The 16,708-nt window shown below is 38.9% G+C and overlaps 1 protein-coding gene across 3 annotated transcripts in view; it reads left to right on the forward strand.

Moving 5' to 3' along the window:
- fgf13a (fibroblast growth factor 13a) overlaps positions 1-16,708 on the forward strand; it is a 322,215-nt gene that overhangs the window by 241,814 nt on the left and 63,693 nt on the right. For all 3 annotated transcript variants that reach the window (XM_034181666.1, XM_034181668.1, XM_034181667.1), the window contains one exon: positions 13,574-13,677. In XM_034181666.1, the coding sequence (XP_034037557.1) occupies positions 13,574-13,677 (104 nt within the window). The remainder of the gene's footprint in view (positions 1-13,573; positions 13,678-16,708) is intronic.

Below are 16,708 nucleotides of genomic sequence, written 5' to 3' on the forward strand. Positions count from 1 at the left end.
CAGTGTCCTGTCAAGCAGGAACAGGTGCCAGGTACACCACATCCGCGCTGCTTATGTGGAAGAAATAAAAAAGAAAACCCAGCCGGTACCTGTGGGACTACATCGCGCCGCTTATGTGGAATAATAAAAGAGAGAGAGAAAAAAAAACACACTGCCCTGGACATAAACTCACGGCTTTCAAAACCCATGATCCACAGTCAGAGACTTTACCACTAAGCTATGGAGCTCTTCTTTGAAAGCTGTGGGAAGCTGCCTCATATCAGGAAGGACATGGAAGTATTACAAAAAAAAACCCACCATATAAAACACAGCATTTATCAAGTGAGCAATACAAATATGATTTGTGTACTCCTATGGTGATGACCCATGTTCACAAACATACAGTCATGAAATGACGTGAATGAGAAGCAGTGTGCTCTGATCATGTCCACATCTACGGGTCAGCTGCATCCAGTCGGCCGCACGCGTGTTCTGCCCGACATGCGTGTCTTGTGGACGGTGTGCCACAGCACAGACACCGCGTCATGTGGAACAGAGCTCACGTGGGTGAAGTGACGGTCAGATCGCCCACTGCGTGTTCTGATCTGATGGTCCGTTTCAACCTGGGCTGTCAGTGTCCGCTCCATGCGTGCTTGCTTGCTGCATCTTGCCGTCACCACAGCAATATATGTTTTATTTATGTCCACGTAAATACAGCAATCAGACATGCGTGCCTCACAGTGGATAGTTGTAGTGATAGTAGTCCATAACTGTCCAAACACAGTAGGTGTTGTGTAGCTGGGATGTCCAGAATGACAGATCACCACAGCTGCTTCTGTCAGAAGCCACGCCTCCCGTGAGTGGAGTGCACACACCCATGTGTCAGTGTGTGTGTTTTTTCAAAGTCACACTTGTGGGGAACTTTGACAAATTTCACAGCAGTACGACAGTGATTGTCTGCAGTCTCTTGTTGTGTCAAGAGTGTGACTGGCCACATATTTTCTAAGTGCCATGCGAGTGGTGTTAGGTGTTTGTGCGCATCACTTGGAATTTGGCCGGCACCTTCCAGGAGAGGGTGCAATGGGTTCGCACAGTCTTTCAGGCGCTTGTGTGCGCAAATAGTTGTAGCAACAGGTGTACGAGGCAATGGCGACAGGGACGACATTACACGGTTTGCACACAATTCCTGCATCATGCGTGCTAAGTGTGCACTTTGTCCAAACTTCGCACTATGTGTCAAGGGTCCCTAAAGAAATGTTTACAGAAAGAATGGCACAAAATAACACCTGAAATGCTTCATTTTTCATTTATTCTTTAATGCCAAAATTTCTATTGTTGTGAAACAGAATGGCAACATTACAAAGTGATAAATGCTTCAGGGTCCCAGCTTGTTTTGGAAAGTGTTGCAGGCTTAAAATGCAGGAATAGATGTATATTAACAAATGAAATGATGATGACCACACAAAACATGAAATATCTCAGGTTCATATTGTCTGCAAAGAAATAGAAGTAAAAGAAAATGTAACAGTCACTGTCAAAAAAATTTTAACTGTCATTTTCTATATTGTCCCAACCTTTTCTGATTTGGGGCTGTAAGTAGTACAGTAGTTTGCAGACAGTGGAGAAGCTTCAGAATAAGAATATCATAATTATATGTGGAACACCTGCTTGCATTGTAAGATAATTCAGTAACAGAAATGAAAGCTGCAAAATCCAAAATTTGTGCTGTGTGCAAGCAAAGAAAAAGGCTTGAAATCCAATGACAACCGGTCCAAATGTAACTAATTCTTTGTGACTGCAGGTCTGTAAAGGAAATGATGAAAGGATGTTAGTTTGCTAAAATGGCAAGAGTGATTCCTTGAGAAAACAAAACCTCTTACACCGTCTGCCTCTGCATAACAAAATGGATCAATGTAAACAATGGCTGGGGAGAAAGGTTTGCTCAATCTCCCATTTATATCTCACGCCCATTACTTTCTGGCAAGAAATCGTTCAGCCTCTGCTCAACATTGAGCCAAAAATTGACAAACCACAGGAAACATATTTGTTCAAATAAAGAAAACAGTATTATGTTCCTTAGTTATTTGTTCTTTCTGAGAGATGTGCTAATAATATGTCTGTGATTTGAATCTTTTATTTTTTATGTGCAAAAAGGGTAATTGTTAAAATGTTTGTGCAACAGTCGGGTACTACAGCCTCATAGGAGGGAAGGTTCTGGGTTCAAGTCCAAGTTCCTTCCTGTGTGCGAGTTTTGCATGTTCACACAATAGGTTCTTTTTCTTTACTGATTGTCACAAAACGTGCCAAATCAGTTTGTCGCAAACTGTGTGAAATCAAAATGCAGATCTTAAAAATTGGAGGACCACACCAGAATGGAGATAGACAATCCTGAATTCTAATCCTGAATGAACAAAGGAGCCAAAAGACAACACTGCAAAAACTGATATCTAAGAAAGTAAAAAGAGACTTGTTTAAAGAAAATTTGACCAAATTTTTGTCTAAATAGAAAAATAATCTTGTCAAGCATTTTTTTTTTACATAACAAAAAATGTTTTATTTTGGGAAAATGTATCTCACTTTTTCTTAACATGTTTTTCCAGCTAATATCAAGCTGTATTTAACCAGTAACAAGGAAAAGCAATGGATTTCAAATCATCGAAGCAAAGGAACAAATTGTTTTCCTTATTTCCAGACAGAGACTAATCTTAAAATACAAATTCTACTTTTAAGCCACATTTTGATTATTCAGTGCCTAGACATTTTGCTAGCTAGTTTTGAGAATTCTAACCAAGTAAAGTTTGTCTGGATTTCAGATTATTTGGCTTATTTTGAGAGGGACAGTTTTTGCAGTGAAAAAGTCAGATGCTACTATGGTCCAAAAATGTACTTTTTATGTTGTCATATTTTCTGCATCTTTGGTTGACAGCCAATGATAATAGCGTTGGCTCCTGCTCTAAAACAGGGGTGATCATTTTTTCCAATTCAGTCACCTTTTATAGCTTTATTTCTGCCCTCATTTATTTATAGAAAGTGCTTCATACATTGTGCTTTGAGATTTTATTTCACTTTGACCAAATTACAGTGAGGAAAATATGTATTTGAACACCCTGCGATTTTGCAAGTTCTCCCACTTAGAAGTCATGGAGGGGTCTGGAATTTTCATCTTAGGTGCATGTCCCCTGTGAGAGACATAATCTAAAAAAAAATTCCGGAACTCACAATGTAAGATTTTTTTAAATAATTTATTTATATGTTACTGCTGCAAATAAGTATTTGAACACCTACATATGAAAATCAATGTTATTATTTGGTACAGTAGCCTTTGTTTGCAATTACAGAGGTCAAACATTTCCTGTAGTTCTTGACCAAGTTTTCACACACTGCAACAGGGATTTTGGTCCACTCCTCCATACAGATGTTCTCCAAATCTTTCAGGTTTGGAGTTTCAGCTCCCTCCAAAGATTTTCTATTGAGTTCAGGTCATCTGGAGACTGGCCAGGCCACTCCAGGACCTTGAAATGCTTCTTACGGAGCCCCTCCTTAGTTGCCCTGGCTGTGTGTTTGGGGTCATTGTCATGCTGGAAGACCCAGCCATGACCCATCTTCAATGCTCTTACTGAGGGAAGGAGGTTGTTTGCCAAAATCTCGCAATACATGACCCCATCCATCCTCTCTTCAATACGGTGCAGTCGTCCTGTCCCCTTTGCAGAAGAGCACCCCCAGAGTATGATGTTTCCACCCCATGTTTCACGGTTGGGATGGTTTTCTTGGGGTTGTTCTCATCCTCTAAACATGGTAAGTGGAGTTGATTCCAAAAAGCTCTACCTTCTCCCATGCCTCCTCTGGGTTATCCAGATGGTCACTGGTGAACTTCAAACGGGCCTGGACATGTGCTGGCTTGAGCAGGAGGACCTTGCTGCCCTGCAGGATTTTAAACCATGACAGCATCATGTGTTACTAATGTAATCTTTGTGACTGTAGTCCCAGCTCTCTTCAGGTCATTGACCAGGTCCTCCTGTGTAGTTCTGAGCTTTCTCAGAATCATCCTTACCCACAAAGTGAGATCTTGCATGGAATCCCAGACCGAGGGAGATTGACAATCATCTTGTGTTTCTTCCACTTTCTAATAAATAATCATAACAGTTGTTGTCTTCTACCAAGCTGCTTGCCTGTTGTCCTGTAGTCCATCCCAGCCTTGTGCAGGTCTACAGTTTTGTCCCTGGTGTCCTTAGACAGCTCTTTGGTCTTGGCTATGGTGTACAGGTTGGAGTGTGATTGATTGAGTGTGTGAACAGGTGTCTTTATACAGGTAACAAGTTCAAACAGGTGCAATTAATACAGGTAAAGAGTGCAGAATAAGAGGGCTTCTTAAAGAAAAATTAACAGGACTGAGAGCCAGAATTCTTGCTGGTTGGTAGGTGTTCAAATATTTATTTGCAGCAGTAACATACAAATAAGTTAATAAAAATTCATACATTTAAATTTACAGATTTTTTTTTAAGATTATGTCTCTCACAGTAGACATGCACCTTAGATAAAAATTTCAGACCCCTCCATGATTTCTAAGTGGGAGAACTTGCAAAATCACAAGGTGTTCAAATACTTATTTTCCTCACTGTATCTAATCAATAACAAAACAGAAACAGTGGCAGTTCAAGATTTTTTTTCCAAGTCCAGTAATGGGCCACATTTTTCACTGCGGGGTCAAGCATATTTCCAGTGTACAAGCAAAATTCCATGTTAAGGGCCCCTTCACAGATAACACAATTGCAGCAGAATGGCACATGAAGGAGGAGTCAAATGCAACTTGTGAAAAATCTGAGCCACCTCAAACGCCTTGTACAGCTGTTGGAACACCCATTCTTGCACACCAGTGGCCGAAAGACAGCGAGTGCAGGTGTCGGCCAAATTCCAGGTGTCGCACATGAACATCTAACACTGCTCACTGGACACTTAGATAAGGTGGGGCTATTCGTGCCCCCAGAACGAGACAGCATGCGACCACATTCGACCTGTCTTTGAATATTGTCTAAGTGCCCCACGAGTGTAGAGTAACATAGCAACACACATGGATGTGACTGTGCCACCCACACATACACACACCATGAATTCAACATTGTCAGCTGTGGCTGAAGGTCCTGAAGTGTGGTCGCAGTGCGCTACTGGAACAGCTGACCGCTGTGTCCTTCAACTCAGCTGGTGAACATGCAGTGCACGTGTGTGGGTGGCCGTCATGCCCTCATGACATACTGATAATTACGTAGCAACACAATCACACGAGGACCAGCCAGTGCCTGAGTGTGCAGCACAGTGTGGAATTAATGAGCGGGCTGAGCAGGCTGATGTTACTTCCACCATGTAAATTGTAGTTTACATGACAAACAGAAAGAGTAGAGATTAAATCACACAAATAAGGGGAAAAGCGTGAACTCATTCTTGTGTGATTGCTTTGCTCATATGCTTTGCAATGGACATACAGCGCCTGTCAGCTGACTGCCGCATCAGCTAGACGTGACATGCCATGATGGCTGATGTGTTCAAGACGCGAGAGCCTGGCTCTCCATGAGACGGGAGCTGACTCTTCATGACACAGGAGCCCGTCAGCTCTTCATGAGTTGAGTGTATCAGGTAATTCATGTAAAACATAAAAGGGAGAACAGTAATGCACATCATTTAATTACTTCCTGGTGTACGTCTAGGCGGAGGATAAATCCGCTCTTTATAACATGAATTAAGTATTATGAATTGTTGTGTTTTTAATTTTTTTTCCTCCTCTGCTGTGTGCGCAACTTTCCACGTGCTTGCACTGTGTTTGAGGGCACGAACACAAGTATGCACAAAACTGTCACCGCGGTATCGTGCACACCTGTCTGACTGTGCGTCCTTCTCGACAGCAGGTAGAATGTTTCGCGGTTCCTCTTTTCGTTTTTGGTTCACGGATTTTCTGCATCTTTAGTGTTATGTGCAAAGGGGCCCTAAGTAATGTGTACACATTTCACGAGTCATTCATTTGCCATTGGCTACAATTTCAGATTTGAGGAATGATACGTCACTGAATACAGCATATTTTGCAAATATTACTTCTTCAAAATTTTCTGTACAATCCCAATTCCAATGAAGTTGGGATGTTGTGTGAAATGTAAATAAAAACAGAATACAATGATTGCAAATCCTCTTCAATCTATATTCAATTAAATACACCACAAAGACAAGATATTTATTGTTCAAACTGATAAACTTTATTGTTTTGTGCAAATGTTTGCTCATTTTGAAATGGGTGCTTGCAACACGTTTCAAAAAAGCTGGGACAGTGGTATGTTTACCACTGTGTTACATCACCTTTCCTTCTAACACTCAAGCGTTTGGGAACTGAGGACACTAGGGCTGCAACAAACGATTATTTGGATCATCGATGAATCTGATGGGGTTTCGACATGATTAATCGATTAATCGGATTAGTGGAGAATTTTTTAAAAATGTGCCAGAGAAACAATATTTCTCTCCTTCCATCACTTTATTTAACAACAGAACATTATTTGAAAGCTTAAAATACTTGAAAATCAACAAATCGTCAAATATCCCTTGGCTGTTGAAATATAAAAGAATAAAACAGTTTATAATAAAGAACAAAAATAATTATTTCAAATGGCATTGCTTTATCAAGGTGCTGAGTTGCCATAAAACAACATATAAATGTTATAAAATATATGGTGAAAAAAAAGCTATTTTTGTTGCTGCAAATGAGCAGTTAGCATAACCAGTTAACCATAAACCTAAATCAAAAACTGTAGCCTGACTCATTATATGTGCAACATTCTCTGTATAACTTGTAAACTATGTGGTCATTTCACAATGACACATGTGACTCATGTCTCTTTCTCTAAAATTGTATTGTAGCATTATTAGTTATTATTACTATTATTATTGTTGCTATTATTATTAATATATAAATAAAAATAAATTAAAAATATTTGTAATACATTCAACTCTTTTACGACAACAAATGAGACATTATTATGCAGAAAACAAATGCGCAAACATGCTGAAATGCCAGCAGCTTAACGCTAACATTGAAAACGCCATAGATATGCTAACACCTTAGCATCAGCATTAGCAAAAAAATACATCTATCAACTGTTTCAGAAGACAATAACAGGTCAGTTTAACATAAAAAAGGTAAATATTCCTCACAGACATTTGCTCTTTACGGTTTTAGTGGGGAAAAATTAAGATAAAGCGAAATAAAACAAATGAAACCAACGAAGCAGCAGCTTGAAGCACTCCTTCATTGGTTCAAGATTCAAAGCAATGCTCAGTTGATTGTATGGAAGAAACAAAACATTTGCGGTAAAACAAAGTTATTTAGCAACTAATCGATGACTAAATTAGTTGACAACTATTTTAATAATCGATTGTAATTGATTAACTTGATTAGATGTTTCAGCTCTAGAGGACACTAATTGTGAGTGTCATGATTGGGTATAAAAAGAGCATTCCCCAAAAGGCTCAACTGTTCACAAGCAAAGATGGGGTGAGGATCACCACTTTGTGAACAACCGCATGAAAAAAATAGTCCACCATTTTAAGAACAATGTTTCTGAATGTTCAATTGCAAGGAATTTAGGGATTCCATCATCTACAGTCCATAATATAATTAGAAGATTCTGAGAATCTGGAGAACTTTCTACAATCTACACGTAAGCTGCAAGGCCGAAAACCAACATTGAATGCCCATGACCTTCGATCCCTCAGGTGGCACTGCATTAAAAACTGATATCATTGTGTAAAGGATCTTACCGCGTGAGCTCATGAACACTTCAGAAAACCATTGTTAGTTAACACAGTTCGTCATTACATCTACAAGTGCAAGTTAAAACTCTACCATGCAAAGTGAAAGCCATACATCAACAACATCCTTCTCTGGGCCCAAGCTCATTTGAAATGGACAGTCACAAAGTGGAAAAGTGTGCTGTGGTCTGAGTCCACATTTCAAATTGTTTTTGGAAATCATGAAGGAAAGAGACCATCCGGATTGTTAACAGCGCAAAGTTCAAAAGCCAGCATCTGTGATGGTATGGGGGTGTTTAGTGCCCATGGCATGGGCATCTTACACATCTGTGATGTTACCATCAATGCTGAAAGGTACATCCAGGTTTTGGAGCAACACATGCTGCTATCTCAGCAACGTTTTTTTCAGGGACGTCCCTGCTTATTTCAACAAGACAACGCCAAGCTACATTCTGCATTTGTTGCAACAGTGTGGCTTCGTAGTAAAAGAGTGCTGGTACTAGACTGGCCTGCCTGCAGTCCAGACCTGTCGCCCATTGAAAATGTGTAGCGCATTATAAAGCGCAAAATACGACAATGGAGACCCCAGACTGTTGAACAACTGAAGTCGTACATCAAGCAAGAATGGGAAAACATACCATCTACAAAACTTCAAGAATTAGTGTCTTCAGTTCCCAAACGCTTATATTGAGTGTTGTTACAAGGAAAAGTGATGTTCACCTGTTGAATGTTCCAAACAGGTGTTCTTTGAGCATTCATCAACTTTCCCAGTCTTTTGTCACCCCAGTCCCAGCTTTTTTGTAACGTGTTGCAGGCATCCATTTCAAAATGAGCAAATATTTGCACAAAACAATAAAGTTTATCAGTTTGAACAATAAGTATCTTGCCTTTGTGATGTATTTAATTGAATATGGGTTGAAGAGGATTTGTAAATCATTGTATTCTGTTTTTATTTACATTTTACACAATGTCCCAACTTCATTGGAATTGGGGTTGTACTTTCAAAAAGCTGTAAAAATAAAAACCTTTTATAATATCTAAAATGCAATTCGTAAAAACACAATATATGAAACCCTTAAATATTTTGAAACAATATACTTGAAACACACATATGCCAGCATCAACTGGAGTGCTCAAAACATGAAACTATGCACAATATACAGACAGATTTTCTGAAACAAAATCCAAACAATATCCATTGTTGTGATGGAGGATATATGGAATATAAATGGAAGGTTACCTCAATGCAGATGACCAACATCTAATGTGGGAGGGACTGAATGCTGCAACCACATGGAAACCTAAAGGAGCGAACATTACTGACTTTGATCCCTCATTGCCAAATGATCTTAATCAGTTTTATTGTAGATTTGAAACTGGGAACACTGAGCCTGTTGTCTTTTCATTTGAGCAGAGTGGACTTACCATCACTCTGGAAGAAGTCCAAAGGGTTTTGTCCAGGACCAAGGTGAGGAAGGCCCCTGGACCGGACAGAATCCCACCCCGGGTGCTCAAACTGTGTGCAGAGCAACTAGCTCCTGTTTTAACAGACCTTTTTAACTTGTCACTGCGGTACTGTACTGTCCCTTTATCTTTTAAAAAGTCAGACATAATGCCAGTACCTAAGAAGATGCCTGTGACCTGTTTTAATGACTATCGGCCTGTGGCCTTAACCTCTGTTTTAATGAAGACTTTTGAGCGTCTGGTGTTGGACTATATTAAAAGTCAAATACCAGTGTCTGTGGACCTGCTCCAATTTGCTTACAGACGCAACAGGAGTGTCGAAGATGCCATCTCCTTCACGCTGAACTCTGTGTATAAGCACTTGGACAAAGGAAAATCTTATGTCCGTATGCTTTTTATAGACTACAGCTCTGCTTTTAATTCTCTTGTTCCAGTGCAGCTCATTCACAAATTGAAAACTCTTGGCTTATGTGATGCCATTTGCAAGTGGATTTTAAACTTTTTAACTGGTAGACCACAGAGGGTTAAAATTAACAACTGTTTTTCAAATGTACTTCTTGTGAATACAGGTTCTCCGCAAGGATGTATTCTAAGTCCTCTGCTCTACACTTTGTACACATATGATTGTGTTGCGTCTTTTCCCAATAATATGATCATCAAATATGCAGATGATACTACTATTATTGGTCTTGTTAATTCAGATGGTGATGACTCTAACTATCGGTCAGAGGTTCAGTATGTAGTCCAGTGGAGTGAACAAAATCATTTAGTTCTTAATACTTCCAAAACAAATGAACTGATTATTGATTTTGGGAAAAGCAATGTTCACTTGCCTATTATTATTAACAACACAGAGGTACAGAGGGTTGACAGTGTGAAATTTCTTGGTGTGACCCTTTCTAATGATTTGAGCTGGCATGCTAACACTCAAGCTATTGCCAAAAAGTCCAGACAGCGGCTCTATTTTCTACGTAAACTTAAGGAGTTTACTCTAAATAAGCACATTCTTTTAAATTTTTATCACTGTGCTGTTGAAAGTCTCCTTATAAACTGTATCTCTGTATGGTTTGGAAATCTTACATGTAAAGAAAAAAAGTTTTAAACAGAGTGGTGCGTTCTGCTCGCAGGGTAATAGGCTGTGAGCTGCCAGCCCTGGAGGACATTTTTAAAGGCAGGCTTCTTTCGCGGGCATTACTGATCATTAATGACCCCACCCATCCTGCTAAGAATATATTTGAGCTTCTTCCTTCTGGGAAACGCCATTGTTCTATTAAATGCACCACGTCTCGCCATGTAAACAGCTTCTTTCCACAAGCTGTGATGGCTTTGAACTGTGCACACTGACTGACAAGCACTTTACTATTTTTATTATCTCTTATTGCTCTTATTGCTTTTATTGTGGCAAGTGTTATCTATTTATTCATTTATTATTTATTATGTCTTTGTGTCCATGTTTTTAAAATGTATGTTTATGCACACTAAGCTCTTGAAATGTTTTTTCCAATGTAGTTTTACTGCAAATGGCAAATAAACTGAACTGAACTGAAACTGAACTGAACTGATATTCCATCCATCATGAACACTGAACACTAATGCATGCACAGTCTTAAATGAGAATGCAATCTGTCATCATTTGGTTTATCAATCTATTATACATTCATCTGTATAAAGATTACGCTGTCCATTCTGCTATCTAAATCAGTTAAATAAGTAAAGATTTATTCATTTGTAGTTTGAATTTTACTGCACAACTGAGACAAATATGGCTCTGGATGTCACACAGGTTTTAATTTTTATCTTATCCACTGTAATAATAATAATTCTGCATTGTGTATTGACCGTAATACACAATTCTTATGTTTTACTTGAAATCTCATAGGCACATTTAGTGTATGTAAAATAAAAATAATGTTGAATATGTAGTATTTATTAATAATGAACACTTTTACATTTAAAATTAAATAATTGTTGAGTGAACACTGGTATGTGCTGACATGAAAATTCAGTAAGATATGTCTTCTAGAATATATTACATTTCTAAGGTAGAACTCTACTAGTGTATACTAAGGTATATCTAAATATCTAAAACAAAGGAAGAGTAGAATAAAAGAGTAGAATAAAGTAGAGCCACTTAGGTGCCTGGTCTTGAGGACCAGGGATGGTAGGTTGAAAAGCTTTTTTATCCCATGGGAACTCTCCCTGCCCACCCAAGCGGCTCAAGAAAATGGACATATCATAATAATATATCATAAGACATATAATAGGAAAATAGAATTCATATATATAAGTGATATTTACATAATAAGGGTAATAAACAACATATACAAGAAATATGGTTATTATGTAATATTATAGGAGTAAGCTTCTAAAACCTAAATATTAATACTAAAATATTAATACAGGAGAAGATTGTAGCGTATGTATACTTAGTCTGTAGACTAGTAGTAAAATTAAATTATAGCTAGTAGGCTAAGCTTTAAATATGGTTATATTATTATAGAAACAGAAGCTATGATGTAATATATATATATATATATATATATATATATATATATATATATATATATATATATATATATATATATATATATATACACACACACACGTATAAGACATACATAGATACACATACAAAGATATAGCTATATTTTACAACATCTTTAATGAAGATATAAAATTAACCAGCCAACAATCGTGAACGTATTGAAATATGAGACCATGATTTGTTTCTCAAGCATTGCTGCTGAAAGAAGAGTTGGTTTTGAGCTTGTGATGTGAGAGTCGGAGACAGGTGAGAGCAGATTTGCCTTGAAGGATGCCATCGGTTTGGTAGCTGTGTCTTACACACCCGAGCATCAACTCCAATTAGGAGCATGAATGTAGAGTTAAAGGACAGAGCTAAATATCAGGCTAGAGTCACCAAATTAGCTCATTCCTGGTCTTTTGTTTACCAAAGGCCAAACAGTTATCAAGACTGATAGCCATCAACCACAAAGAAGATGGACATCACACAACCTATTCATCCTTGCTTTGGAAGAACTGTTAGAATACCACAAAAATAGGCATTCAGGTCTTCCTCAGCTGATGTCACTTGGACCAACATATCATTGTTCCCCATTAGACTCCTCGAATCTTAGAATGTGCGATAAATCATTTGTTTGTATGTGCAATATTACAACATTATTGCATGTGATAATTCAAGATACATGCTAATGAGGTTTTTTAAAAGTAGTCTTATCTGAAGATTTATCTTTCATTCCTTTTCTTCTAATATGGTTATTTTTCTTATATGTTCTCTTCGAGTCGGCTTGTTTTCCATTAATGTGTGCAGTTGCAGCATAAGCAATTTTCTTCTGGACTAATAAAGTCTTATGTTTTGATTTAATCTAGTCTTTCACCAAATTGGGCAGTGCAGTCTCGTTTGAAGGCAGGCGCTAAAGAGGTAAAATATGACGCATATGATGTAATTCCTCTACTTCCGGGGGAGAAATCACAGCATTTTCAATGGGTTTTCAGGCAAATTACACCCAAACAAAAAGAAAATTCAAAGAAAAAGTGACCATGTCAAGGCGGTTTTGCAGGCGAGATAACGTAGCTACTCTGGTTAGCTGTGTAGGCTTACACTAACAGACACGACGTCTCCCATTTGCCTCGTCTACCCTTCTCCACTGTAAACTGAAAATAAAATAAAAAAACACTTTTCACGGCTGCTCTGGTGATTGCAGCCGAAAACAAAACAGTACACCATTTTCCATGTGAAATTGTGCTGTGTATATTTTGCACAACGGGAGCAGCTGTCTCAAATCCAGAAGCCATCCCATCACCTGGTGGATACAACAAGACATAACACCACTGCGAATGGAATCATGAGTTGGTTTGTGAATAAGCAGGCCCTGGTTCAAATCCTAATTATGCTATCTGTGTCCTTGGTCAATCCAGTTCATGGGCAGTGTCTCTGTCCATAGAGCAGTAAATGGGCACCAACACTGGCTGTGAAAGAAACCTGCATTGGAATGGTGTCCCATCTCAGAGGAATTGTTGACTCTCATCTACTTCATGCTACAGAATCTATGGATAAGCACCGGAACCAATGGGTCCCAGTACTTATAATGGACTTGCTTCTCTGACACTAACTACTGGGGGAGGGGGCAATGGAGAGGTTGCAGTTACATTTTTATACTCTTTGGTTATTTGTCTTAATTACATACCCTAATATAATGTTATTTTACATTCCTGGCTTGTTTTATGTTTCGCTGACAATATTAGCAAGAAATGTTACCCAGAATAGAAATCACATCTTTATTCTGTTTCTCTCTCTCTTTTTTCCTGTCCATCTCTACAGCAATGTTTAACCTTATTCCAGTGGGACTACGAGTGGTGGCCATCCAGGGGGTGCAGACTAAACTCTACCTGGCTATGAACTGTGAGGGCTACCTGTACACATCTGTAAGTTTCTCCTACTGTATTTATGTGTGCGAATTGGTTTTTTCCCTTGCAGTTGACCTTCCAGTCACGCTGTTCACCGAGACAATGAAAGCCATCTGCCAGTTATTCAAGTTACTATGGAGATATGAACACTAAGAAAATACCAAACAAAAACGAGGAGAAAAGGCAGCGCACATATTTCAATAAATGCCAATTGTTGTGCAGTTATATAACAGATACCTGATATTGATAGATCAGCTTTCATGCTTGCATTTAAATTAGATGTCAAGCATGACATGTCAGTCTCTTTTGTGGTCACAATAGAAAAAAGTCCCTCTGTCCCTAATAAAAGAACAGCACCATGTTCTGATGTAATTTAATAAAAAAGTTGAAGCAGACAAAGTGGCCACATATCAGGTGATGGCAGCTGGCTATTCAGTTTTTGATTAAATGTGGACATTTATGAATAATTCAATTGCTGGCTCAACAATGTACCTGTTTGTCTTCCTCCCAAATGCTACCGTTGCATTGTGCGGCAGGCGTCACTCAGCAGACTGACAGGCAGCCACAGGGCACGCTCACAAACACATGCACTATTGACAGACAATCTCCCTAGTCAAATTAGTAAAGATCTGTCTGACCGGTAAAGGTCTCAACAAGTGGGAACAAGCTTTATTGATGGAAACAATCTCAGTATCGAAGGAAACTCATTGTTGTTGTAGCTTTTTATTTTGTACCAGTTGTTGGCAAATTATATTTGGCAGCAGTAAAGAATAATAAACCTGAAATCAGTGGTAAGCACGGCTAACCTAAAAGTTAGCTTTGATAGCCGCTAATCCGCTAACTGGACAGTTAACTGTGATAATGCTGAACTGATAAACCGTGAATACAGTGAGGAAAATAAGTATTTGAACACCCTGCAGTTTTCAAGTTCTCCCACTTAGAAATCATGGAGGGGTCTGAAACATTTCATCTTAGGTGCATGTCCACTGTGAGAGACATAATCTAAAAAAACAAAAACAAAAAAATCCAGAAATCACAATGTATGATTTTTTTTAATAATTTATTTGTATGTTACTGCTGCAAAAAGTATTTGAACACCTGTGAAAATCAATGTTAATATTTGGTACAGTAGCCTTTGTTTGCAATTACAGAGGTCAAACGTTTCCTGTAGTTTTTCACCAGGTTTTCACACACTGCAGCAGGGATTTTGGTCCACTCCTCCATACAGATCTTGTCTAGATCTTTCAGGTTTGGAGTTTCAGCTCCCTCCAAAGATTTTCTATTGAGTTCAGGTCTGGAGACTGGCCAGGCCACTCCAGGACCTTGAAATGCTTCTTACGGAGCCACTCCTTAGTTGTCCTGGCTGTGTGTTTGGGGTCATTGTCATGCTGGAAGACCCAGCCATGACCCATCTTCAATGCTCTTACTGATGGAAGGAGGTTGTTTGCCAAAATATCGCAATACATGACCCCATCCATCCTCCCTTCAATACGGTGCAGTCGTCCTGTCTCTTTTGCAGAAGAGCACCCCCAGAGTATGATGTTTCCACCCCCATGCTTCACGGTTGGGATGGTTTTCTTGGGGTTGTTCTCATCCTCTAAACATGGTAAGTGGAGTTGATTCCAAAAAGCTCTATTTTGGTCTCATCTGACCACATGACCTTCTCCCATGCCTCCTCTGGATCATCCAGATAGTCACTGGTGAACTTCAAACGGGCCTGGACATGTGCTGGCTTGAGCAGGGGGACCTTGCTGCCCTGCAGGATTTTAAACCATGACAGCATCATGTGTTACTAATGTAATCTTTGTGACTGTGGTCCCAGCTCTCTTCAGATCATTGACCAGGTCCTCCTGTGTAGTTCTGAGCTTTCTCAGAATCATCCTTACCCCACAAAGTGAGATCTTGCATGGAATCCCAGACCAAGGAGGATTGACAGTCATCTTGTGTTTCTTCCACTTTCTAATAAATAATCATAACAGTTGTTGTCTTCTGCCAAGCTGCTTGCCTGTTGTCCTGTAGTCCATCCCAGCCTTGTGCAGGTCTACAGTTTTGTCCCGTTTGTGTCCTTAGACAGCTCTTTGGTCTTGCTATGGTGGACAGGTTGGAGTGTGATTGATTGAGTGTGTGAACAGGTGTCTTTTATACAGGTAACAAGTTCAAACAGGTGCAATTAATACAGGAAAAGAGTGCAGAATAAGAGGGCTTCTTAAAGAAAATTAACAGGTCTGTGTGAGCCAGAATTCTTGCTGGTTGGTAGGTGTTCAAATACTTATTTGCAGCAGTAACATACAAACAAATTATTTAAAAAATCATACATTGTGATTTCCGAATTTTTTTTTTTTAGATTATGTCGCTCACAGTGGACATGCACCTAAGATGAAAATTTCAGACCCCTCTATGATTTCTAAGTGGGAGAACTTGCAAAACCGCAGGGTGTTCAAATACTTATTTTCCTCACTGTATATTTAGTTGAAGTTACAGATAACTGCTGACTTTTGTTATATGAATTTAGTTTAAGATTTTTGTTGTTGCTGAGTTTTACTCGTATGTCTCTAAAATTCAGACAATTAGACCTAAACAGCTGAAAATTTAGCATGCTGTTGCATAAACGTGGAGATTCCCAACAACCTTTAGCATACCCACGTAAGCTGATGATCAAACGGTACACATTAAATGAACAAATTGAATCAAGCAATACTTTCCATTTAACTCACAGTTTATTCGCAGAAAGTATTAAATCAATAACAAATGTTAAAAATTAAAATACACATGGAAACTACGAGGTCTGTCCGTAAAGTATAGGTCCTTTTTATTTTTTTCAAAAACTATATGGATTTCATTCATATGTTTTTACATCAGACATGCTTGAACCCTCGTGCGCATGCGTGAGTTTTTCCACGCCTGTCGGTGACGTCATTCGCCTGTGAGCACTCCTTGTGGGAGGAGTCGTCCAGCCCCTCGTCGGAATTCCTTTGTCTGAGAAGTTGCTGAGAGACTGGCGCTTTGTTTGATCAAAATTTTTTCTAAACCTGTGAGACACATCGAAGTG

This window comes from Thalassophryne amazonica, chromosome 11 (genome assembly GCF_902500255.1).
Source record: "Thalassophryne amazonica chromosome 11, fThaAma1.1, whole genome shotgun sequence".
Classification (NCBI taxonomy): domain Eukaryota; kingdom Metazoa; phylum Chordata; class Actinopteri; order Batrachoidiformes; family Batrachoididae; genus Thalassophryne; species Thalassophryne amazonica.